The 23797-nt window shown below is 36.8% G+C and overlaps 1 protein-coding gene across 3 annotated transcripts in view; it reads left to right on the plus strand.

Moving 5' to 3' along the window:
- The first annotated feature begins 321 nt into the window (after nucleotides 1–321).
- The window catches only part of RCOR3 (REST corepressor 3), a 55991-nt gene continuing 32515 nt past the window's right edge, over nucleotides 322–23797 (plus strand). For 2 of the 3 annotated variants that reach the window (XM_077763163.1, XM_077763165.1), the window contains exons 1-6: nucleotides 322–370; nucleotides 9342–9419; nucleotides 13039–13091; nucleotides 14940–15101; nucleotides 16528–16652; nucleotides 17425–17503. In XM_077763163.1, coding sequence (XP_077619289.1) covers nucleotides 322–370; nucleotides 9342–9419; nucleotides 13039–13091; nucleotides 14940–15101; nucleotides 16528–16652; nucleotides 17425–17503 — 546 coding nt within the window. Of the gene's footprint in view, nucleotides 371–9341; nucleotides 9420–9665; nucleotides 9974–13038; nucleotides 13092–14939; nucleotides 15102–16527; nucleotides 16653–17424; nucleotides 17504–23797 lie in introns of those variants that run through there. The other variant, XM_077763164.1, reaches the window with a different exon arrangement.

The raw sequence follows: 23797 nt of genomic DNA on the forward strand, positions 1-23797 counted from the left end.
CGCGCAAGGGAGCGACACCAGCTCGACCGCGGCAAAGCCGCGAAACCGAGCAGCCCAACCGCCGCAGTATCTCAAGGGGCTCCGGCTCCCGCCGAGACCGGCCGGATCGTCGGAACCCGCAACCCTCTCGGAGAAAGGGGGGCCGCTCTTCTGACTCCGGCGCCTCGGGTCGAGCCGGTCCTTTCTCAGGCTGGACGCGTTCCTTCCGCCCTAAGAGGGCAAAGAGTCCCACGCCTTCGCGTTCGCCTCCGCCCGCGCGCCAGAGCGCCCCCTAGGAAGGAAGCCCGAGAGGCGGCCGCGCCTCTGCGGCGATTTTATTANATGAGAGTCGGAGCTGAATACCAAGCTCGGATCCCTGAATTTGATCCAGGTAGATATATTTGCTTTAAGCAAAATCCTGTCTCCCCTTTTCTGGGAATGGCTTTGGGTGGAAGAGGTAGAAGGGAGGGCGAGGTAGGGGTCTGGGTGTGCGGTTGGGAGGGGATGCGGGGTTGGGATGGGCAGGCATCTGGCGGGGAGGCTGTCAGGCTTGGCAGGGCTGTGACACAGGGCGTGTGGGCAGATGTGTGCATTGCAAGGTTAACATGGTTCCTTTGGAGGCCACTTGCCCGCTGGTGGCATCGCCTTTCTGCCCCCATGAGCCTGGGGCGAGGTCGGGGAGAGCAGAGGGAGGCGGCCCTCGGCGGATTCGGGGGTCCGGGGCTGGGAAAGGAGCGGCTGCTGGGCCGAGGGCTGGAAGAGAGGGTGTGCGGGCTGCGTGTGGAAGAACCATGCTAATGTCAATTGCCACACCGCCGGCCCCGGGGAGCGGAGGGCCAAGCTCCGCAAGGGCGACCAATGCCGGGGCTTGCTGTCATCGGCTGAAGCCGAGGGCGAGCCCTGCCCGACCCGCGCGCACACGGGATTTTCTTTTTTCTTTCTTTTTGGCTAGGTGGTGTAGCTTTGGTCGAGACAGCTCTGCGGAGTGTAGGAGTCGCGGAGAGAAAGGGATGGGGGAAGGGGGTGGGGAGAAGCCAGAGGCACACCTCGCCCTCGAGCCAGCCCTAGGAAGTCAGACCACAGGACAGTGGCTGCAGCTGCCAAGGAGACATTTTCTCCCGAGCAGCCAGGTTCCAGCGTCCTCTGCCAACCCAGCTTGCGGGCTCCCTGTCTACTTTTCTCCAAACAGGCTCTCTGGCGGTCACGGGATTTCAGTCTGGACGGGGATTGGGCGAGAGTTCCGCATATGGAGGCGCCCTTGCTGGAGCCTCCCGGAGTGGAGCGTGTTTCCTTCTCCCCACCCCAGACCCTCTTCAGTTCAGGCTTTGGACAGACTTTGAAGGAGCTCTCTCGTTTTTGGTTTTTTTTTTTTTTGTTTTTTTTTGTTTTCTGTTTTTGTTTTTGCTTCCCTTCCTTTCCCCCTTACAGTTGGTCAGTTTTCTGCCCATTGCCCGCTTATAATATTGTGTGAGACTCTCGAGTTCTGTATTAGATATTAATTAATAGAACTTCGTTTATTTTGAGGAAGGGGCATGTAGCTTGTTTGCTTCATTATAGGGTATAGATGGGTATTATCGTCCTTCCCCTGCCCATTAGGGCAATGTGAACTATTTACCAACCATTTAAATAATTTTTAGGTAGCAGCTCCTCCTGTCCCAGGGGAGAGGATAAATAATGAGGGTTAAAAGGATTGTCAGCGCAGTCAGTTTTTAAGTAGGTAAAACAATGAAACAAGAGTGCTTCCTAGATCTGGGTTGCGTTCTAAATGACATGGCTGTTAATACATTTTATTCAAAAGCTATCAAGTGTGTGCACTGGTGGGCTTCAAATAATTTTAAATGTTTTGTGAAATTAACTTTGTTTATTGATGCAACTAGTAGGTGGATGACACTTTCACATTACTATGCTGCCTCAGGTATTAACTTGACATTTGGAAAAAGCATGCTTTGGCTGAAGATAGACTAATTTCAGTTCCCAGCTCTTTAATTTTTGTGCTCTGAGCAAGCCAGTGGCCTTCCCTGATCCTTAGTTTTTTAGCTATACAATGGAAATAAAAAATACTTTATGAACTTCTTGTCAGGAATACATGACTGGGCATAAGGCAGTTACTGAGTAAAGGCTCAATTTCATAATTAGGAAGAACGATTCTGCATACATTTATACCTTTCCGATTTAGGACTTTCATTGGTACTCTGCTTTTTGGGGAAATGATAAGCTTATTTACAAATTAGAATTCAACAGCAATTCAACAGCCAGAACAGTTTCATAAGTTAGTAAACATATTTATCTTTTTGCCACATTAGGTAGGTTTGTATTTCATAGACAGCTGTACACAGGTAGATTATTAGGTGATCTTGTGTTTAAAAACCAGACTTCTTGCTGGAACCAAATTATACATGCCATGGCATAGACCACTATAAAGGTTTTTCTTTTGTTTTTTGCTTTTTGTTTTGTTCTTTTTGGTTTTCATTTCATGATAGACTAAACACTAGAACAAATTTCAAAATTTGAAAAATAATTCATTAAAGGTGCAGAATATCTCAGGTAGTTTTATATGGCCGGTATGTGGATTACTTGATTATCATAATTTTTTAAAAATTTGAATGTAAGCAGAATGTGGGGAAAAAAAAATCACTGATTATTGCTATTTTTTAGTCCTATTTTAATTAACTTACTCAGATTATAATTGATACTCTTTATTAGAATAAGGATGTATGTCCTATTGTAAAAACTCATCTGTAAGTTTTCTCCTTAATCATCTGTAAGTTTTCTCCTTAATCATGTGTAGAAGAGTACTAAGCCCAAGGACACAACTAAAACCAGTTATTTAAACCAAAGTGGACTCGTCTATAGCCATCATTAGCAAATTTTGTCAAACACATGAAGATTAACAGTTGGTAGGCACATTTTATAAGGAAGTATTGAACCTCTAATGCCTTTCAACGTAGTACCACTGTCTATTTTATTCTGAGTGTTGTACTGTTGTGTGAAGTTTCTACTTCATATCAATTCAGTGTAATTCACTGAGAAATTAAAACATTTCATTGGAAAAAGGAAAAGAGATATTTATTAATTAATGAGAGAAATTGAGAAATGGTCAGTTCCTATCACCTTTTCTTTTCTCCAGAACATTATCTTTAGTCTCATTAACCACTAGAGATTTTTGACCTGTAACCACGCAAGTTATTTGGAAGAAAAATTCCTTAGGTACCAAGATTATTATGATCAGAATATAGGAAAATTAGAAGAGGATTTGTGTGTATATGCAGGATATATTTATCGGAGGAGATGGATAGTGATGGTAGAAATCGAACACAGAATGACTTACTAAAATGAGTATTTTAGAAAATATGAGAATTGTAACTTAAATTGTAATTCCTGAATGTAGGAGATTGAGAATAGTGTATGTTAATTAACAGACCATTGCTAAGAATGCCTTTAAAAAATTAAGTGGATTTGATCATTTTCTTAGGTGTTTTTTTTTTCTTTAGATTTTTCACTAGGTCTTCCCAACTTTTATTTAGTGCCTCCTGACTATTCATCAATCAAGGAGGAGCAGTTTCGTGTGGTGATTAGAGCCTCAAATCGTACTGTATGCCTTTTAGCTAATATGGCCAAGTGACCTCGATGAACCATCTGATGTATCCAGACCTTTGTTTTCTCATTTGTGAACGGGAGATAATGTTAACTATATCATAAGATGAAGTGAAAATTAATGTCTACAAAGTAGCAGTTTTCAGATGTTTTGCTTGTATATCCATAAAAAATTAAAAAAAAAAAAGATTTTCTCACATATTTTTGACATCTATCACTTGTTGCTATGTTTAAATAGTTGAAAAACATAATCTCCGGTGTATTGAAAATATTAACACTTTGAAATAAAGTTGCTATATCCTTATTTTAAATGTATGAGGTTAAATATAAATACTGCAGTAATATGATAGCACCTATTTTATAAAAAGTATGAAGTGGGGCACCTCTGTGGCATAGTCAGTTAATCATCTGATTGATCTCAGCCCAGGTCTAGGTTTCTGTGTCATGAGTTCAAGCCCTGCATTAGGCTGTGTCTTTAGTGAGGAGCCTACTAAAAAAAAAGAAAGAAAGGAAAAAAGTATGAATAGGTTCATAGTCTGAAAGTTTATATTTTTCCTTTTTATTTTTGAAATCCTTTCCATGCATTTGCCCCACAGGATTTTTATATTTTTTTGCTTGAAAGTGCTTTATTGATCACCTATCCAATTTCTCTACCACTATAATGTGTATTCTTGTGAACCTAAGGTTCTAAGTGTTAAGTCTCTTCTGATTTGAATTATTACAATTATTGTGTAATTGAAGTTGTAATTGTAATAGCTATGATACCTTGAGTAAAGGAGAGCCTTGCAGACACCCTTTGTTTGGCGCTCTAGAGGTTTTAAAATTTTAAGCAATGTACTCTTGGTCAGATGTGGGAGGGGGTTAGAGAGCTGCTTTTTTAAGTGAGAGAAGGCATTTGTGAAGAAGGTCAGAGTAGAATGAACATACAGCTTAGACTGAAGGTGAGTTCTCAAGCAGATTGTGTGGGAAAGGAAACATAGGGAAGTTAAAGGTCTGAAAATTGATTCCTATAAAACTTACTTCTACTCATATACCTCTTGGAAAGTCTTTGTTTATCCCAGTTTGAAGGTGGTGAATTAAATCTATAAATGAAAGCATGGTTCATAAATAGTAGAATTTTAAAAAATATTTGGTGTGTCTTAATATTCTCAGTATTTAAATTCTTTATTTTATTTTAGAGAGAGAGAGAATGGGTGAGAGGAGCAAAGGGAGAGAGAGAGAATTTTAAGCAGGCTCCATGCTTAGCACAGAGCCTGGTGTGGGGCTCGATCCCACAATCCTGGGGTCTTGACCTGAGCCAAAATCAAGAGTTGGGTGCTCAATCAACTGAGCCACCCAGGTGCCCCAGGCTTTAAGTTCTTTATGTAGAATATTTATCCCAAGATTTCAATCAAAATCCTTATTCTAAATGTCTTCAAAGAAATCTGAGAAGAAATGGAAGATTTTTATTTTTGTACTTATGTTGAAATTTCCTATAGATGTCAAAATCCTAGCTTATCAGAATTATACTTTTGTTTTTTAGTTGTTGGTTTTTCCCAGTTGGTCTCATAAATGTACTTTACCAACTGCAGTTAAGGATATGTAAAACATTTCAAAAGGATTAAACTTTTAAGTGTTTCATGTTTTTAAAAACCGTTTAATAATTTTGTTTTCAGAATTGTCATGCTACTATACAGTTTTTTTTTTTTTTACATGATAATAGCTTGCTATCTAGGTTTCGATTTGTTTTTTTAATTTATTTAGAAGATAGGATACTTCTAAGACTGGACTATTTTGTGGTGAGTCAAATTTGATGCTCAGTATTATTTCTAAGTACCAGTAAGTTTGGGGATATAATATTAAATATTAGTACACATGAAAACAAAATGAGCATTGAGTTTATGTCCTTATAATATTTTTGTTCAACTTTTATGATGGAAAGGATAAGACTTTATGGGATGCAAAGCATCCTGAGGGGTACGTTGTTTTTAATAATACGAGTTAGTTTCTCCTTTTATAGGAGAGGAGTCAGATCTTAGTTGCTAGGTCATTTCAGCTATCTAATCTCATTTTCAAGGGGTTGGTGAAAGAAGGCATAAGCTTTTTGTGTTATAGCCCCATGAGGGTGTGTTCATTTATGTTATTATCCGATTGATAGAGTGACAAGAAGCCTTTTCAGAGATAGAAGGGAACTCAAGAAAGAACTGTTTTCAGTAAGCATGTACTGGTAATAAAAATGTCTTAAGTAAAGCTACTGTATGCTAGGTACTTTACAGATATTAATTTGTAAATTTTTTTAGGTTTATTTATTTTTGAGAGAGGGAGAGACAGAGTGCTAGCAGGGGAGGGGGAGGGAGAGAAAAGGAGAGAGAGAGACACAGAATCTAAAGCAAGCTCCAGGCTCTGAGCTGTCAGCAAAGAGCCCAACATGGGGCTCAAACCCACAAGCCATGAGAGCATGACCTGAGCCGAAGTCAGACAGTTAACTGACTGAGCCACCCAAGTGCCCCATAATTTGTAAATTTTTTAATAATATTGTGAAGTAGTACTGTCATCATTGTGGGGTTTTTTTTTAATGTTTTATTTATTTTTGAGAGAGAGAGACAGAGTGCATGGGGGGGAGAGGCAGAGAGAGGAGGCACAGATTCCGAAGCAGGCTGCAGGCTCTGAACAGTTAGCACAGAGCCTGACATAGAGCTCGAACTCACAAACTGCAAGATAATGACTAAAGTTAGAACCTTAACCGACTGAGCCACTCAGGTACCCTTCATCATCCATTTTTTAAAGAAGAGTTAAACTGAGGCATAGACAACATAGATAAATTTCCCCAAGATGACAAAGCTAGATAGTGGCAGAGCTTGGATTCAAACTTAGAGTCCGGCTCTATAATGGTTACACTCTTAACCATTATGCTAAAATACCTCATTTCCTATGAACATCAGTCATGTCTTAAGCTGAGTTGACACATACATGATTGAAAATGGCGGAGTCTAGTTCAAGGGTTAGGAAAAGAACATTGTGAAATGCCTAATTAGGCATTCTCTGCTACCAGACATGCTTACTCTCCTTTATTAGCACCTTCCCCCGCCCCCATATTAGAAGAGCTGTTAGTCCCCACGGTTTGGATGTCAGTTTTTGTCAGATCAGGCCCTTAATTATAGTGCTAAGAATTTTTTTTTGGAAACCTAACTATTACTCTTCATAGGAAAAAATACAAAAAAAAGTTTATATCTGTGTAAGGAGACATTTCATGAAGATATTTTAATTAAGATTTTTTTTAATGCAAGGAAATATGTTTAAATATTAAGCATAATGTGCTCTTAAGACTTGAGATTTAATGGAAACCTTTCTTTGTTGCATTCCTTATTAAGTAGGATTTAAATTGTCTTATTGTCATAATCCATTGTGGAAAAGTATCAGTCCTATGTTAAAGAATTGAAACTTAGAATACTCACTAGAAATAGCAGTAAGATAACATGTTAGATAGCATGTCTGTTTTATTTTCATCAAGTGGCTGCCTGTTTTGCTTTTGTGTTTGTATTTTATATGGTTAGAAATTTAATATAGAGCTTACTTTTGAAGTTTTTTTTTTTTAAAACCTGAAATTTGTTTTCATTGAATATAAATTTTTCATAATGTACTTCTAACTTGCATTTTATTTCTATCCTCTTTTATTAAAGATACTTTTGACAGGGGCACCTGCGTGGCTTAGTCAGTTGAGCGACTGACTTCAGCTCAGGTCATAACCTCGCAGTTCCTGGGTTTGAGCCCCGCGTCGGGCTCTGCTGATAGCTCTGAGTCTGGAGCCTGCTTTGGATTCTGAATCTCCCTCTCTCTGTACCCCTCCCCTGCTTACACTCTGTCTATCTCTCTGAAAAATGAATAAACATTAAAAAAATTTTTTAAAGACAGTGACAAAATGAAGTAGGTTTTGGTTTTAGATTCACTTTGTAATTATGGTTTTTCTAATACTTTGGTAGTATTCCCTCATTTCAAATTTCTCCATCCTTAATTTTTCCTTACATAAAACACATAAAATTTTTCAACAATTTTAGCTTCATATATATCATTCTCTAACTATAATTTGTTGATTGAAAATACAGTAGTAATGTGTAATGATGCTCCAAAAATTAAAAGCTACTGAACTATATTAAATTGTTGCTGGATAGATAACTTCTCTAGATTGAGACTGTAGTAGTAGTTCTTTACCCCTGGAAATGAATGTTCTTTATTCCAAATATCTATAACCTTATGAATGATTACAGTTTAACCTGAGAATTCTGTTAATGCTTTATGTGAACCATTTTGGAATTCTTGCCATTAGTTGGTGGTAGCTATCAACATCTCATAAAAGTCAGTTTTGATATATTCATAGACAAGTCTTCAAGTGAGTAGATGGCAACAATGTTTCATTTCTTGATGGTTTTTATTAATTTGAATGCACCTAGGAATTAGAAGCCAGAAAAAGACCACCAAGTTATTAAAAGACAGAATCCATGGGCATGTACTTGGCATTGGGATACTATGTCAGGCTTTCATTGATTCTATGCTTAATTTACATGCAGTTCCAATAGAGCTTGACTTTTCTGACTTTAGATTATAACAGATTAGAAATAAGAAACAGTAATGGCGTGCTTCTACATTAGAGGTAGACTCTCAGATTACATTAAGAAGAAACAACATTATTTTACAGTTTTTTACTTTGTTTTCCTCTTACACAGAACACATACTTTTATAAATATAAACTATAGTAAATAAAATTAATGCTGATAAGGAATAGCTGGCAGACTCACAAGGAAAAAGGCAAAATAAAAACCCATAAAAAGCAGGTATAAGTATTTTTAAATTATGGTAATCTTGGCCTATTTAGATATTGGGCAAAACAAGTAAGTTACCACCTGAGGTATTCTCTAGTTTTAAAAGTCAGAATTGGGGCACCTGGGTGGCTCAGTCAGTTGAGCATCTGATTCTTGACTTCAGCTCAGGTCATGATCTTGCAGTTCATGGGATCAAGCGCTGTGTTGGACTTCATGCTGACAGTGTGAAGCCTGTCTGGGATTCTCTCTCTCTCTCTCTCTCCTCTCCCTCTCCCTCTCCCTCTCCCTCCCTCCCTTCCTTCCTCTCCCTCCCTCCCTCTTCCCCTCCCTCCCTCTCCCCCTCTGCCTCTTGCTGCTCACTTTCTCTCAAAAGTAAATAAACTTAAAAAAAAAAAGTTTTTACTGACTCTTAAGTAATGTACAGAAGATTAAATCAGGTCTATTACCTGTCAAGAATTATGGCTACGTAGGGGTGCCTGGGTGGCTCAGTCCATTGAGCATCCGACTTTGGGTCAGGTCATGATCTCACAGTTTGTGGGTTCAAGCCCCCTGTCGGGCTCTGTGCTGACAGCTAGCTCAGAGCCTGGAGCCTGCTTCCAATTCTGTGTGTCCTTCTCTCTCTGCCCCTCCCCTGCTCATGATATGTCTCTCTCTGTCTCTCAAAAATAAATAAATGTTAAAAAAATTTTTAAAAAAGAATTAAGGCCATATAATGTACTTAAGAAAGTCTTTTAACGGTGGTAAACTTTAGTGGGGGTAAATTTTAGTGTTTGTGAGATTTTCCTCAATTCCATAAATGAAATATTTAGTGTATTTAATCAAGCCTGTTTTCCTTCTCTGTTTCCCTGTACTTTGTTTCTTTGTCTCTTGCAGGTACTATACTAAAATAGAGATAAAGCTTACTTTGTTTATATTTATTTTGAATGGAAATAAAATCCTTCATATTTAGAGTAATCAATTTTTTTCCCCCAGGTGCTACAAAGTACACAGATAAAGACAATGGAGGAATGCTTGTATGGTCTCCATATCACAGTATCCCAGATACCAAATGTAAGTTTTTCCGAAATTGAATGTTTATGTCCATAGGGCTCTATCAACCAATTCAAAATTCAACTTATATTTGTTTCGGGTTGCTTAGATTCTCATAAAAAAACGGTTTGCTTTTGTTTTGTTTTATGTTTTGATGGAGGTTGTTATATTAGAATGTTTTTCCTTTTGAAAGATAGTGGGTTGATCGTTCCAATTTGTGTCAGGCCCAGGAAGACTGAAAATACCTAGGATCTGATGGCATTGCTGCTTAAATCCTCAAGCAGGGGAGGGAGTTACTATGTAGACATCTGCAGAGGCTTTTCCTCAGTATATGGAGCTGTAAAGAAATGCCTTCAAACTTCAAAGAGCCCACTATCATTACCATTTTAAAGAGGAAAGGGGAAAGAACTGACTTCAGCAGCCATCAATCAGGTCATCTTTGAGCTCTCCAATTCTGGACGGAGACCTTCTGGATCATTGACCATGCACTTCTTGAATCATGGTGTGGCTTTAGACTTCAATGTGATGTAGCGGACGTGATCCTTTCCGGCACATCAGATATAGGAAACGTGCAGGTAACAAAACTAAGATACCCACCCCTCCATTCAGTTATCATTGAATTTGTTAAAACCCAAATAAAAACCACCGCACAGCTATTCTTGCAGCTATAAAATAAGCTTGTCTTTTAAAAATACTTAATAAATCTTACAGATGTCCCATGATGGTTTGCTTAGTCCTATGAAAATTAATGATGTCTTATATATCTTGTGCATAATAAGTCTAAGCATACTTATTGACGCAATGAGAACTAAAAATTGAAAATTGGGTATTATGTTGTGTACCTGGTAATTCTTACTTGAGAGCTTTGGAATACCGACAAAAGGTATAGCTGGTAATCTAGGAATTATATGCTCTTGAGGCATTCTTAACAGAAAACAAAATTGTACATTTGGCCTGGGATTATATACTGAGAAACCTGAAGGAGATTATCAGGTTTCTCTGGTTCAGTTCTCATTACTGAAGGCTTTCATTCATAAACTGAGCATCAGGGTATCACTGGCTTTTGCTCTCTTAGCAGTATTTTATTCAATGGATTTCGTAATAAAGTGGAAAACAAAATTCAGAAAGCCACCATATTCTGATTGTATGGTATCCATGTAGAATGTCCTAGACTGAAGATCTAGTACAGTAGTTTTCAACCCTGACTATGCATTGGAGTCACTTGGGGAAACTTTGAAAAAACAGTACTGATGTCTTATCTTGGTCTCTGTCTCAACCCAATTACATCAGAACCTTTAGGGCTGAGCCTGGACTTTTTCTTTTTTTTTTTTTTACAAATAGTTTATTGTCAAATTAGTTTCCACATAACACCCAGCGTTCATCCCCACAAGTGTCCTCCTCCATGCCCATCCCCCCTCCCCCCCACATCCATCAGTCCTCAGTTTTTGTCAGCATTCAAGAGTCTCTCATGGTTTGCCTGTCTCCCTTTCCCCCACCATTTCCCCCCTTCTTCTCCCCCTTACTCCTCACTTAAGTTCCTCCTAATCCTCCTATACTTGCAAACATAATGATATTTGTCCTTCTCTGCCTGACTTATTTCGCTCAGCATAACACCCTCAAGGTCCGTCCATGTTACTACACGTGGCCAGATTTCAATGTTTCTCATTGCCATGTAGTATTCCATGCTATAGATAAACCACATCTTCTTGATCCATTCGTCCGTTGATGGACCCTTAGGCTCTTTCCATGTTTTAGCTATTGTTGGGAGTGCTGCTAGGAACATTGGGGTACATGTGCTCCTATGCATCAGCATTTCTGTATCCCTTGGGTAAATTCCTAGCAGTGCTATTGCTGGGTCATAGGGGAGTTCTATTGTTAGTTTCCTGAGGAACCTCCACACTGTTTTCCAGAGGGGCTGTACCAGTTTACATTCCCACCAACAGTGTAGGAGGGTGCCCGTTTCTCCACATCCTCGCCAGCATCTAGAGTTCTCTGATTTGCTCATTTTAGCCACTCTGACTGGCGTGAGGTGGTATCTCAGTGTGGTTTTGATTTGTATTTCCCTGATGAGGAGGGATGCTGAGCATCATTTCATGTGTCTGTTGGCCATCTGGATGTCCTCTTTGGAGAAGTGTCTGTTCATATCTTCCACCCATTTCTTCACTGGGTTGTTTGTTTTTCGGGTGTGGAGTTTGGTGAGTTCCTTATAGATTCTGGATATTAACCCTTTATCTGATATGTCATTTGCAACTATCTTTTCCCATTCCGTTCGTTGCCTATTAGTTTTGTGGGTTGTTTCCTTTGCTGTGCAGAGAGCCTGGACTTTTTAAAAGCTTCCCCACTGTTTTTATGCAGAGCCAAGGTTGAAAACTACAGGTTGACTGGTATTGGTTAGCCTTCTGTTTATAAGACTATAAGACATTTTAGTTAAAGTTAATCAGCATATATTTAGAACTGCCTTGTGTTTTAATGCTATGTGTTTAAGTTCTAAATGAAATACAATATTTGGATTTTCTGCACCAAAAATTCGTAGTCCTAGGGAACTATAATAGCATCCATAAAAGATAGTTGTTATTCTAACAACATTACTGTTATAATAGCATACTTCTATATTAAACTATATCATATTGACTAATAATAATAGCAAACTTATATAAAGTACCTAAAATGTGTCAGGTGTTATTCTAAGCACTTGATGTATATTAGCTCATTTAATCCTAGGAAGAAGACACTGTTTTAAAGTGAGGACATTAAGATATGAAAAGGTCAAGTTAATTGCCTAACATCAAAAAACTAGCAGCAAGGCTGAGAATCAAGCCCTGGTAAACTAGCTATTCTGGGATCAGAATTCTTAACCTCTGCTTCTCCAAATATGCTGAAAGAGAATTTTATATATTAAAAAGTATATAATATACTTAAAAAAGGATCAAACAGGAGTGACTATATGGATTTTACATATAGCCAAGTCCTGCTGAATGTGAAATGGTAGACATCTCAGCAATGAGGACTTGAAATACCTAGTAGTACATCATTATTGAAGCTGTGCTTATCTAAGTAATTCTGGCTTGATTACATATGGAAGTTGAATGAAAATGGAATATTCAGACACCTTCTTTATAGTCCGCAGGAAGAGCTGAAGAAAATTTAGGGATACTGAAGCACACTTAAATGTGTTATTATGTATAGCTGACAAACAATAGATAAACCGTCCTTTGTACAGCAATCGGAAAAGGGAAGGTAAAGACTTTGGGCCAACTCTTACTATGAGATGGGGTCTGAAACAGCTAAGTCTCTGCAAATAAAGACTGCAACAGAAAATGAAGGAATTATCTAATGTTTTACATGTATTAGGCTCTATAGACTACATACCAATTGGTCTTTTTTGTATACAAGAATAATTGTATAATGCCATTGAATTTAGTAAGTATGTGCTGTATAATCATAGTGATAAATCATACTAGGTAAAATTTTAAAGCCAGTAAGCTTCTAATCCTGTCTTAGAAGTAAAAGTCTTTTTGTAACATTTCATGGAAAATGACTTCAGCTATTTTATTTTGCTTTATTAAAAAATGTAAAAAAAAAGGTAGATCTGAGAAAATGAAGTAAGAATAATTAATTATGTAACATTGTTTCATTGCAGTGGATGAATATATTGCAATTGCAAAGGAGAAACATGGCTACAACGTGGAGCAGGTATGTAGAGAAACATTCTAATATTAAAGCTTGCTTCAGTACTTACTGAATCCAGAGAATGTCTCCTGGTTGTTTCTGTCCTAAAAAAGTATAGTTCAACCTATTTTATAGATACCACAAAAGTCCTAGCAAAGTCTGACCTTTCAGAATAAAGGATTTTGCTTTTATAAACGTTATTTGTCTCAAGGACTTGAACATTTTTCTCTCAATGCCTCTGTTTCTTACTCTGCTATGAGTTCTAAAAGTATCCAAATGCCTTTAGGATGACTCTGGCAAATGTTTACCAAAAAAGGGACTTTTTTTTTTTTTTTGGAGTACAGGTAATTTTCTGTGATCTTTTAATCTAAAAGACTTAGAAATTAATTGAAAGAAATGTTTAAGACTTTTAAATTTTGAATAAAATAATTCACAAAGCGCATATTTTTAATTAGAAAAATTTAAAAGGACAGGGCGCCTGGGCAGCTCAGTCAGTAGAGCATCCACCTCTTGTTTTTGGCTCAGGTCATGATGTCACAGTTTGTGGGTTCGAGCCCTGCATCAGGCTCCCCACTGACATTTTGAAGCCTGCTTGGGATTCTCTCTCCCTCCCTTTCTGCCCCTTTCGTTACTCTCTCTTGCTCTCTCCCAAAATAAAGAAATAAACTTTAAAGAAAATTTAAAAAAATAAAAGGAGATCTATATAGCAGATGGTTCATTATCTCTGATAATGAGGGAATGAAGAATATGAAAAAATAAAAATGAAATAGAGATTCTTAAGTCTCTTTTCAGCTAATTATTAGAGAAACCTTTATCAGAATTAATAGTTAAATAAATTATCTATAGTTTGGATTATTGAGAACTAACTTTTTTATGGTCAATAACATGTTAAATATTAAGAAGTCATTTCTGTGAAATCGAGATACTTATCTAAATGTAGTTAACTTTTTTATTTTTTGAAGCCTTTAATTACATATTTTGTTTTGAATTCTTGACTTTCTGTTTAATGTTTGTTTGAGGCATTAATCCTGGAAAATGTGAGTGCACGTATGTTCATTTTCTTATCCATTTTAAATGAGTATTACCAAAGTACAAAGATTAATTTTAAAACTTATTATTTAAAAAGTTGCCAAATTTCTTCTTAAAAAATGAAATGTGATATAGTACTTTATAGTAAAGATAAAGGTCTGTGACTTACTTAACCATAGAAGGGAAAGTTATGCAATAGTTAGAAATTACCCATTTCATTGCTTTCATGATTTGGTAAACAAATCATTGAAGTTATTAATATGCCTCCTGAAAATTTTTTGGGTACATTATAATTATGAAGAACTTTAAAAAATATATGTGGTAAATATTAAGGTTGGAGTTGAGGTACTCCTTGGAACTATTCAGCTGATATACTCCTAAAAGGTTAAAACTTGAAACATTTCTCTGCTAGGTTTTGACTGAGCACTTCTAGTTTTGTGTTATGATTGTTAGTTTCATTCACGTATTTACTAGATACTTTTCCTTACAGCATGTTTTTTTTTCTACACATTGGCAATGAATAAATGTGGGTGAGAGTCTTGATATGAGCCTACAAACCTGCTTTAGTAATTAATTATAGTCCCTCTCCTCAGCTCACTGTTTTTCCTAGATTATACAGCAAATGTGGTATGTAAGAACATTCTCTGTTCTGAGGCCCTGATTTAAAAGAAATAAATAAATGAGGTCTACTACCTGGGCATCTCTGATTAAAAGCCCCAAACTGTGAGTGTATTTTCAGTTGAAGTCATAGGCTTAAGATTTTAACCTGATTTGTGTTTAACTCTCTTAAGTGTGATGGAACGTAAGTCCATTAAAACCAAAGGGGGTGATTTCTCTTCAAAGGCACTTGGCATGTTGTTCTGGCATAAACATAACATTGAGAAGTCCCTTGCTGATCTCCCTAATTTCACTCCCTTTCCGGATGAGTGGACAGTGGAAGATAAAGTCCTGTTTGAACAAGCCTTTAGTTTTCATGGGAAGAGCTTTCACAGAATTCAGCAAATGGTATGGTAATTTTGGTTTTACTGTGATTCATACCTGAAAGATAACCTATGCTATCATTAAACACTTTTTGATTATTAAATACAAAAAAGTTTTCAGTCTAATTTTAATTTTCAAAAATATTTGATATTTAAAATACTCTTATATTTGCTTCTAGTCCTGTTTTCTACAGCCATTCTAATGCATGACAGTTATGTGTTATTTCATTATAATAAGTTATGTTTTGTTTTGGCTTAAATGTATGTATAATAGAGTTATTAAATGTGCTTGTTCTAGGGAAAATCATAATTTCAATTTTATTTTTAAACGTTTCATTTTTTAACATTAGGATTTATTTTCTAATTTATATTCCTTTGGATATGAAAATCAATTTTTAAAAGTGCTATATTTCAATATTGTACAGGTACTGTTGCTTTTTTTAAGGACAAAAATCCTTTATTTCTAGTTTTTAAATTTTTAGTATTATGTCAAAATAATATAAACCTGAGAAGTTGCTGCATTAAAATCTTTTAACTTGAATGGATGAAAATTAGATAATGTTTACAAATATATATAAATGTATTCCATTAACTAAGAGAGCCTTTTTGATTGGGAGTGTGTATCATTGTTTGCTAGGATGACAAATCAGTGCATGATCATTAGTCATTTTAATACCCAAAGACTTTATTTGGTAGCTAAAGTGTATTTGTATTATGTATCATCTTGAAACCTGAATTTAAAACAAACAATTAAAAATATTCATTGTTGAGAATTGAATAGCTTTTCTTGAAAACATTATGATAAGTGACAGAAGGCAAACATAAAAGGTCACATATTATATGATTCCATTTACATGAAAGGTCCACAATAGACAAATCCATAGAGACAGGAAGTAGATTACAAGTTGTCAGAGACTGGGGTAAGGGAACTAGCAGGGAGTGACTGCTAATGGGTATGGAGTTTTTTTTTTAAAGTTATGAAAATGTCTGGAATTAAGTAGTAATCATGGCATAACTTAGCAAATATGCTAGAAACCACTGAATTGTACACTTTAGATGGGTGAATTTCCTGGTATGTTAATTCTGTATCAATTTAAAAATTACAGTTTACTAAGGAGGGAAATGTAACTTTTTAAGGAAACTGTGTATCAAATGCTAACATTGTGCTAGGGACATCCAGGTGCATTGTTGCCATGTTAGTTTGTGACATTCTTCTCTCCCCACCCCCTCAGAACAAATAGGAATAGTCATTCAGAAATGTCAATGACACAGGTGTGATGGTTTCCTGTAACTGTAACAGCACTCTTTAGTTCTATAATTCATAAAGGTACCCATGAAAATATTTTTCACCTATATCTTTAAGTATCAAACAATAATATCAGGAATATTATTCATTCTGTTAATCAGTTTATGAATTAAATTTGCTGATACTGACATGATTTTTTTTCAAGCTTCCAGATAAGACAATTGCTAGCCTTGTAAAGTATTACTATTCCTGGAAAAAAACGCGATCTAGGACAAGCTTGATGGATCGCCAGGCTCGTAAACTAGCCAATAGACATAATCAGGGTGACAGGTAGGTTGGATGCTTTTATATAGTTATATTGTTAGGGACACTGTATTGGACTGCTTACATTTCCTAAAGCAGAAAAATTATCACAACACCTTGTAAATACTTTTTAAAATCTTCCATCCATGTTTCTGCTCTGACAGGAAGAGTTGAGTGATCAGAAATCTTAAGAGCAAGAACTTTCTGCATCTCTTTCACTGTTAGTCATAGCCAGCAACCTTGCAACTGAGTTATATTTTGAGCTGTGTTTAACTGTACTTATGATGGCTTCCTTTTAGTATTGCTATATCCAATATGTATATTTAGAATATATTAAGAAATATATTCTCTAAACATGGTCTTTCCACAATTGCCTGAGTACAGTTACCTGTGTAACTGAAGTCCACATTATTGTAACTGCATCTTTCTGGTGCTATAAAATCATGTTGTTTCCTGGTGTTTGTCTTTATCCTCCAACCGGAGAACTGAAATAGTAAGTATTATACCAAATTAATATACGTGTTCTCTTTCCCAGTAATACACTTCCTAAATATTTTTCCTATTGAGTCTCTGTTTTTTAGGTAGAAATGTTTGCTAAAATGATTATATGTGCCCAAAAGGATAAATGTTTCCAAATACTACAGAAATTTAAATTATAGAAGCTCATCTTCCCAAGGACAACTCTTGTTTTGCTGGGGAATATGTAGTGAAATGATTGGCAAGGTATATTGCAATTTGATAGGAGCCCTGGAATAGAATAAAAACAGAATTAACTTTACTCATCTTTGTTTCTTCTCAGTGATGATGATGTGGAAGAAACACACCCAATGGATGGAAACGACAGTGATTATGATCCAAAAAAAGAAGCCAAGAAAGAGGTAATGATGATCATTAGAATGCTTATAGTTGTTCTACAAATCCATGCAAAAAAGAATGAATCGTACTTCATGTTAAGAAAAACATTTTTATGTAATGGCATAGAAGTAGTAAATTTCAGTGTTAGAGGTTTTTGAAAAAAAAAGGTATTATCTAGAACTCCCAGTTAGCCAATAGTTTAAATAATTGTTGAGGGTGGAGACACCTGGGTGGCTCAGTCAGTTAAGCTCCCACTCTTAGTTTTGGCTCAGATCATGATCTCCTGGTGGTAAGACCGAAGCCTGCATTGGGCGCCACACTGACAGCGAAGAGCCTGCTTGGGAGTCTCTGTCCCTCTCTCTTCCCCTCCTCTGTGTACTCTCTCTCTCTTAAAGTAAGTAAATAAAATTATTAGATTATCTGATCCACTCAGAAGTATAAAAGCCTGGCCACAATCCCTGATCTTTAATCCATAGAAAAGAAATAAAACCACCCTCAGATGATATAGTATAAGTATAGTATAGCATAGAATTATGCTTTCTGGTTTTGTTACACAGTTTTTCTTGAAAATACTCTTTGTTCCATGTTATAGCAAATTAGAAATTACAAATCTAGGGTTACATCCCAATAAACTCATCATAAATTGAAAATATTGAAGTGAAAAATGCATTTAATATACCGAATCTAGCGAACAGTATCACTTAGCCTAGCCTACCTCAAACACGCTCAGAACATATATTAGCCTACAATTGGGCAAAATCATCTAGTACAGAGCCTATTTTATAATATAATGTTGAATGTTTCATGTAATTGAATACTGTACCGAAAGTACAAAATAGAATGATTGTCAGTGAATCGGTTGTTTCTCCTCGTGATCGCGTGGCTGGCTGGGAGTTGCAGCTCAGTGCCACTGCCCAGCATCACGAGGGAGCATCGTACTACAGGTAGCTCGGTAGAAGAGGAAAATTTGAAGCCCAGTTTCTGTTGAATGCCTGTGGCTTTCACACCATCATAGAGTTGAAACTTGTAACTGGCACCATCATAAATTGGGGACTACCTGTAATAGTGGTATACTGACAGTAGTGAAAATAAAAGCCTGCCTCAAAGGAAGATCTGGAAGAATCCCCGACAAGAAAAGCTCCCATATTCCTCAAAATGGTAATAAAGATGGTTTAAAGTCTCTAAGCAAAGGCTAAATTGATATACATACTCATTTATAAAAGCAAGAAATTACGTAATTATAAAAATATTAAAACATATATAAAAAAATTTCAATATGAAAGTAAAGGATTGTGAGGTGTAGACAGTTGTGGAATAATGAATATCGAAATTGGGAGACAGAATGTGACCTCATCCTATTTAATGACCCCCATTCCTCTTAAGGAACTCACTGCCATGGCCTATCCTGGCCCTTGCCGTCATCTTAAACTCTCATCAGTGACAATTTAAGAATCCTACTCTTACCTCAATTTGATATTTAACTAATTTTCTCACTACTGCTAAATGTTTTCAAATTACTTGATTCCTTAATTTTTTTTTTCCAACTCTGCCTTATTTCCCTGAGCTATATAGATCTAAGGATCAACTACTTAAATTGCTCTCTTCCTAGTATCTTTTAACTCCCATTTCCATATTCTTTTGCTATACCTTCCCTTACCCTGTAAACACACACTGCTGCATTAGTTGCTATTCTTGGTCTGAGAGGCACAGCAGGAGAACATGGCACAATCATGTAAATTGTTGCTACTTAGAAAAAATAGTTTCAAGTCTCTGTGTAGTCCTTAATGCCTCTCTGTTTTTAACCTCTAAGGCTCCAGTTTTTCCATTGGAAAAGTAAAAATAAGAGAATTGTTCTGGGAATCAGAGAGGTAATATGTATAGAACCACTTACAGTACCCAGGACATAATATATCTTGAATAAAAGTTGCTGTTTTTCTATATATCATCTACCACTTCTCCCCTCCCCCCAAAATGTTGTCAGATAACTTCACCTTCTACTTCACAGAGAAAAATATTAAGCAGGAGCTCCCTTAGATTCTAGCCCTTCCTCCTAACCTCGACTGTACCACCTTTTTCGTTTGAGTGTAGTTACACTTAGAACATTAAAAGTACTATATTGTGTCTACTAAGCTGTCAAGTTTTTGAAGTCAGGGACTGAGTAACATTGTGTATCTTGTATCTCCTAGCACTTTACACAGTACTCATTGTCCACTTCTTTGCCAGTATTTGAGGTGATCAGACTTTTAAAAAATGTTACAGATCTGAAATGATACTCAGGAACATTTACTGAATGAAGTCTGCCTGAATGCCTCTTTCTCACAATAACAAAGATTTTTTTCCCTTGGTCTGCATAATTCCATTGCTTGTTTGATCCTGTCTATCCCATCATGGCACATCTAGGACTTTTCCCATCAGTTATCTCTCTCTATGCTATATTTTCAGCCTTTTCTTCTTTCTTTTTTTTTAAATTTTTAGTGTTTATTTTTGAGAGAGAGAGAGTGTGAGCAGAAAAGGGGCAGAGAGAGAGGGAGACACAGAATCTGAAGCAGGCTCCAAGCTCTGAGCTGTCAGCACAGAGCATAATGTGAAGCTCGAACTCACAAACTGTGAGATCATGACCTGAGCTGAAGTCTGTTGCTCAACCAACTGAGCCAACCACATGCCCTTCAGCCTTTTCATTGCAGCTCAAAAATATGTACAGGTCTTCTGTTTAAAAGCATAACTATCTCAGGGTACCTGGGTGACTTGGTTAAGTGTCTAACTCTTTTTTTTTTTTTTTTTTTTTTGCATCTAACTCTTGATTTCGGCCCAGGTCACAATTTTGCAGTTATGAGATTGAGCCCCGCACCGTGACTGAGCCCCATGTCAGGCTCTACAGTGAGCAAGGAGCCCGTTTCAGATTCTCTCTCTCTCCTGCCCTTCTCCCCTGCTTGTGTGTTCTTTCTCCCTCTCTTTCTCTCCCTTCCTCCCTCTCTTTCTCTCCCTTTCTCTCTCTCTTTCTCTCAAATAAAAAATAATAGAAAAGTGTAACTATTACTCTACCAGTCTAGAAGAAACTCTTCTCCTTAGTACTTCTTCACTCTTGACTTTGCTTCAGTCGGGCTGCTCTCTTTTCACTTCACTGAAAATAGTGACAGAGATCATCAGTGACCTAACTTGCCATGTCCAGTGATTGATTGTTCATTGTATTCTACTTGTGCTTTCTGTATCATTTCAAGTTACTGATCCCTCTCTTCTTCCTGAAAATCTGTTCTTTGATTTTTATAACATGATTCCATAATTCTTGTCTACTTTTTAAACTGTTGTGTCTTAATTTAGTGACTTTTTTTCAGTTACTATTTTATACTATTATATACTTCCTCAATTCTGTTTGTTTTGTCATTGTTTTTATTTTTTTCTCTCAAGTATGAATGTTATCCTTTTCTTTATGTTGTATGCAGATGCCTTTTTTTCAGGTTTTCATCGCTTCTCTGAATTATTGGAATGTTCTGTCTTCTCTCCTTGCTTCCAGAGTCTCCACGCCACCCCTTCCAGTCTGTTCTTTAACTCTGTTACTGAAGCAATTTTTTGAAAACCAAATTGACTGCTTGCAACATTTCCGTGGCTTTGTAGGATTAGGATAAAACACAAAGCTCTCTAGTGAGGCATTCTCTATCCCGCTTCACATATTTCAAATTACTAGCAGTGTTTTAGTAAGTCTTTTAGTTCCCTGGCTTTTGTCCTGTGGTTATGTTGGTTCTCTTTTTTTCTGGAATTCTCTTTGTTCCCCAGTCTGCCTCAGAGATTCCTCATGACTCTATAAGATATAACTTCTTTATGAAGTCTCCTGTACCTTAGCTTGAATTGACTACCTCCTTATTTTTCTTTAATAAGTCTATTGCAGTACTCATTAAGGTGAGTGATACTTGTTTACTTAAAGTCTCCCCTCTTCTGCCTGCCCATACCTGTGTGATAAGCACTTTAAGAGCAAGAATCATATCTATCTATAGGGCCTGGTACATAGTAAGCATTCTGTCAAATTTTTATAATGAATGAGAATACACATTATGAACTTATTATTTACTGTACAAATGCGAGAGATTAGGGATTTGAGTAGAGAATGTATGTATGTGGAATACTGTTTTATCCTGCTTTGTGAGATGATACATATGCATTTGGTCTTTTGTTTGCCTGTGATCTCATACTATTAGCATGAGGAGAGTATAAATTAAAAAAAGTGAAAGGAAACATCACAGGGTTGTGGTCCAGGGTAGGAACTGTATATCAGCAGTTTCATTCATTTCTCTGCTCTCTCACAAATGATAAGGACACAGGCAGGAATGTTAATATATTATTGCCATTAACACAGATCTGCATGTTGTTGATGCATTATGTAGAAAGGTTTTTATAAACTTAAAAATTGTAAACTTTATATTATCATAGAATATATAGAGTTTAAAGAATAAAACAGACATTCAGTGTCTCTGTCACTGAGCCCTGGGAGTAGAAGTCCTGTGGGTATGTTTCCTTAATTGTACCCCTCTCACTTCTCTCCGGAGGGAACCTCTATCCTGAAAATGGAACCCAATCCTGAACTTCTATCAATTACTCACTTCCCTTTTTTTCATAGTTTTATCACATGTGTGCCTATTTCTGACCAACTGTCATTTAGTTTTGTCCATTTCAAACTGTATTTAAATGGAATCATATTGTATATATTTTTCAGCTACTTGCATTTTGTTGTTGTCCAACATGTTCTTTAAGTTTATTTTCATTGCTGTGTTACAGTGTTCCAATTATGTGCATATGCCACAACTTACCCATTTCTTATCAATGGACATCATTTACAGTTTTGTATCATTGTGAACAATACTGATAAGAATGTATCCTGGATATACAAATATAAGTTCTTGGGGCACCTGGGTGGCTCAGTCACTTGAGCATCTGACTTCGGCCCAGGTCATGATCTCATGGGTTTGAGCCTTGTGTGGGGCTCTCTGCTGACAGCTCAGAGCCTGGAGCCTGCTTCAGATTCTGTGTCTCCCTCTCTCTCTGCTCCTCCCTCCCTCCCTCTCTTTCTCTGTCAAAAAATAAATAAACATTTTAAAAATTAAAAAAAAAAGAGTTCTTTTGGGACAGAGCTTCTCAGGTTTAGTAGGTTTAGTATTGCACCCATAAGGGGCAGTTAGAAATTATAGAGGGGTTTTTCGTTATTATGATGATTTTAGAGCACCCCTGGCATGTGGTGGGAAAGGCATGCCAGCCAGACCTCCTGAAATGCACAGCATAGATTTTTCCCACCAAAATGTCACCAGTGACTTATTGAGTAAATAATACCCTAGCAGTGTTTGGAATGGAATTATTCTATAGTATAACCCTGGTCAGCTTTACTGGGTAATGGCAAATCATTTTCCACATTTGATGTACAGTCAGCCCTTGAACAGCATGGGTTTTGAACACTGTGGGTCCGTTTACATGCAGATGTTTTCAATAAATACGGTACTATAAGTTTATTTTCTTTTCCTTAAAAATTTCTTCATAACATTTTCTTTTTTTTAGTCAAGTTTATTTATTTATTTTTAATATTTTATTTATTTCTGAGAGAGAGAGAGACAGTGTGAGCAGGGGAGGGTCAGAGAGAGAGAGGGAGACACAGAATCTGAAACAGGCTCCAGGCTCTGAGCTAGCTGTCAGCACAGAGCCCGACGTGGGGCTCGAACCCACAAACCGTGAGATCATGACCTGAGCTGAAGTTGGACACTTAACCAACTGAGCCACCCAGGCGCCCCTCTAGTCAAGTTTATTGTAAGAATGCAGTATATAATAAAAACAACATACAGAAAAATGTGTTAATTGTCAAGGCTCTGGTCAACAGTAGGCTATTAGTAGTTAAGTTTTGGGGAGTTAAAGGTTGCATACAGATTTTGGACTACAAGGAAGGTCAGTGCACCCATCCCTACACTGTTCAAAGTTCAGTTGTACTTCTTTTGGGCCATAAGGTACTTATTAGCCACTTTCTTGCTGATATGTGATATAGTCACTTTTAAAATGTTTAGATATGGAAATATAAATTGGTATCGTCTTCTCAATTTCATCACATTACTAATGGTACTGAATATTTTCTTATTATCATGTCTTTTTTAAAAAATACTGTATGTGTTTGCTTGTTTGATTGTTACATTCTTTTCTATTGGGTTTTTATCTTTTTCCTTAAGACAGAATGCATAAAAGTTTTCTTTCCTATTGAATTCTTTATGTATTTTGGATACTACTAATCCTTTAGTTAAGTGTGTTGCAATATCTTTTAGCAGTTTGTAGTTTATGTTTTAACTCTCTTT

Source organism: Crocuta crocuta, unplaced genomic scaffold (genome assembly GCF_008692635.1).
Source record: "Crocuta crocuta isolate KB4526 unplaced genomic scaffold, BGI_CrCroc_1.0 scaffold3, whole genome shotgun sequence".
Taxonomy (NCBI): domain Eukaryota; kingdom Metazoa; phylum Chordata; class Mammalia; order Carnivora; family Hyaenidae; genus Crocuta; species Crocuta crocuta.